The sequence below is a fragment of the Chinchilla lanigera genome, unplaced genomic scaffold (assembly GCF_000276665.1).
Source record: "Chinchilla lanigera isolate Chin_1 unplaced genomic scaffold, ChiLan1.0 scaffold00085, whole genome shotgun sequence".
Taxonomy (NCBI): Eukaryota; Metazoa; Chordata; class Mammalia; order Rodentia; family Chinchillidae; genus Chinchilla; species Chinchilla lanigera.
Window position 1 is genome coordinate 1214658 of NW_004955486.1, and position 1619 is coordinate 1216276.

Consider the following 1619-nt stretch of genomic DNA (forward strand, 5'->3'; position numbering starts at 1 on the left):
CCCCCAACTCATGGTGGGGCCTGAGAGAACACTCACCAAAGTGATCACATATATAAACACGCAATCCAGAATTCTGAACTTGACAGGATGTTCCAAGGTAGAGGGGACATCTGTGGTGAGGAAATGCTTACAGATGGTCCAGACAAGGAGTCCCAGGAGAAAGATGGGGAGGCACAGTAGCAGCACCAGTAACAGGACAGCCATGGTCTGAACCCAGGAGGAGCTTCTCCCAGAGAAACCAGCCTGGCATCATGGTGAGAACCTGGCTGATTATAAGAGCTCTGACTCCACCCACACTTTCTGGTCTTGCCTGACAGTGGCCTAACCTGGCCTCTTAGAAGTCAGCTAGGCAAAGAGAGCTCTAGGAACTTATTCCTCCAAGGAATGCAGTTCCCAGGAGCACCCAGGGGGAGTTTGGGATGTGGTCTTCCCACAGATCAGAAGGGAGTGGGCTCATAAGGTATTTCAACTCCTGGGGGAAGAAAGAGAGGAGAAAGGGAGAAGAAAAGGAGGGAGGCTGAAAAGACTGTCTCATGTAGGTCACAGAGGGCCACCTATGCTGACCTTCTGATTCATCCTAAACAGAATCTGTTTAGGGTGAGCAAAGTTGATCTCATTCCATACTCCTTAGTTAGCTCCCTGGCAAGCATATTACAGGTGTTTGTGAAGCCTATTTTCCAAAACAGTTCTGATGTTTTTTTTTTCTCTTGGAACAAAGCATATGGGCAAACATTATCCCTAAACCAGCCCTTGGTACCATTTCCTGAAAGGGATTGGGAGGCTTGTTGAGGCCCAGGTTAGCCTACAGTAGTAGGATTCCTCTCTCCTGGTCCAAGGACTCAGAAATATGTGAACAATCTCAGGTAAACTCATGGCTTCAGAGCTTACCATTTCTTCTATTTCACCCTCTTGCCTCTTTTTCTATGTCTCTCTTTCCCTAAACATCTCTAAATCTTCCTGTAGTCCAGCCAAGAGTGCCTCTATTCAGATTTTTTGACACATGTGTCAGACTACCTGGAGCCAGGTGGAGCTTGGATTGCACCAGTAACCTTAACCTCAGGAACCCTGATGACTCCTTCCTCAGCAGCAACATTGCTCCAAAAATGCATTGTCATGATGAGTATGGATTCACCATAGACACAGGGAGCAGTTGTTGGCAATTATTTCATGCAGACCTTATGGATTAAGGCTTCAAGAAAATTTCAATGGAATTGTTCCCTTACTTTCATATTTACTGCCCTGAATGAGAATTAGAGAGTATTAGAATGAAACAGAATTTGGATTTTCTTGAATATGAAGGCAGACAATTGTTCACTTGTATCTCGTACTCCTGTACTGTGATGAATGCATCTCCTTCTACAATAAACTAAAACTTAGAAACATGCTTAACTTGTGGCTGAGGCCTCCTTGCTTTATTCTAGTGAGTAAAGGATTACTACAATATTACTACAATATTACTACCATATATGTCTTGTTGTTGTTGTTGTTGTTGCTGTTGTTGGTGTTGTCTCCTCCTCCTCCTCTTCCTCCTCCTCCTCCTCCTTCTCCTTCTCCTTCTCCTTCTCCTTCTCCTTCTCCTTCTCCTTCTCCTTCTCCTTCTCCTTCTCCTTCTCCTTCTC

At 45.0% G+C, this 1619-nt stretch overlaps 1 protein-coding gene across 1 annotated transcript in view; it reads right to left on the reverse strand.

The window, feature by feature from the left end:
* Positions 1-229, reverse strand: part of LOC102018101 (arylacetamide deacetylase-like 4) — a gene marked incomplete in the record, with an annotated part of 22032 nt that extends 21803 nt beyond the window's left edge. The window contains 1 exon segment of the mRNA XM_013504149.1: positions 37-229. Coding sequence (XP_013359603.1) covers positions 37-204 — 168 coding nt within the window.
* Positions 230-1619: the final 1390 nt, after the last annotated feature.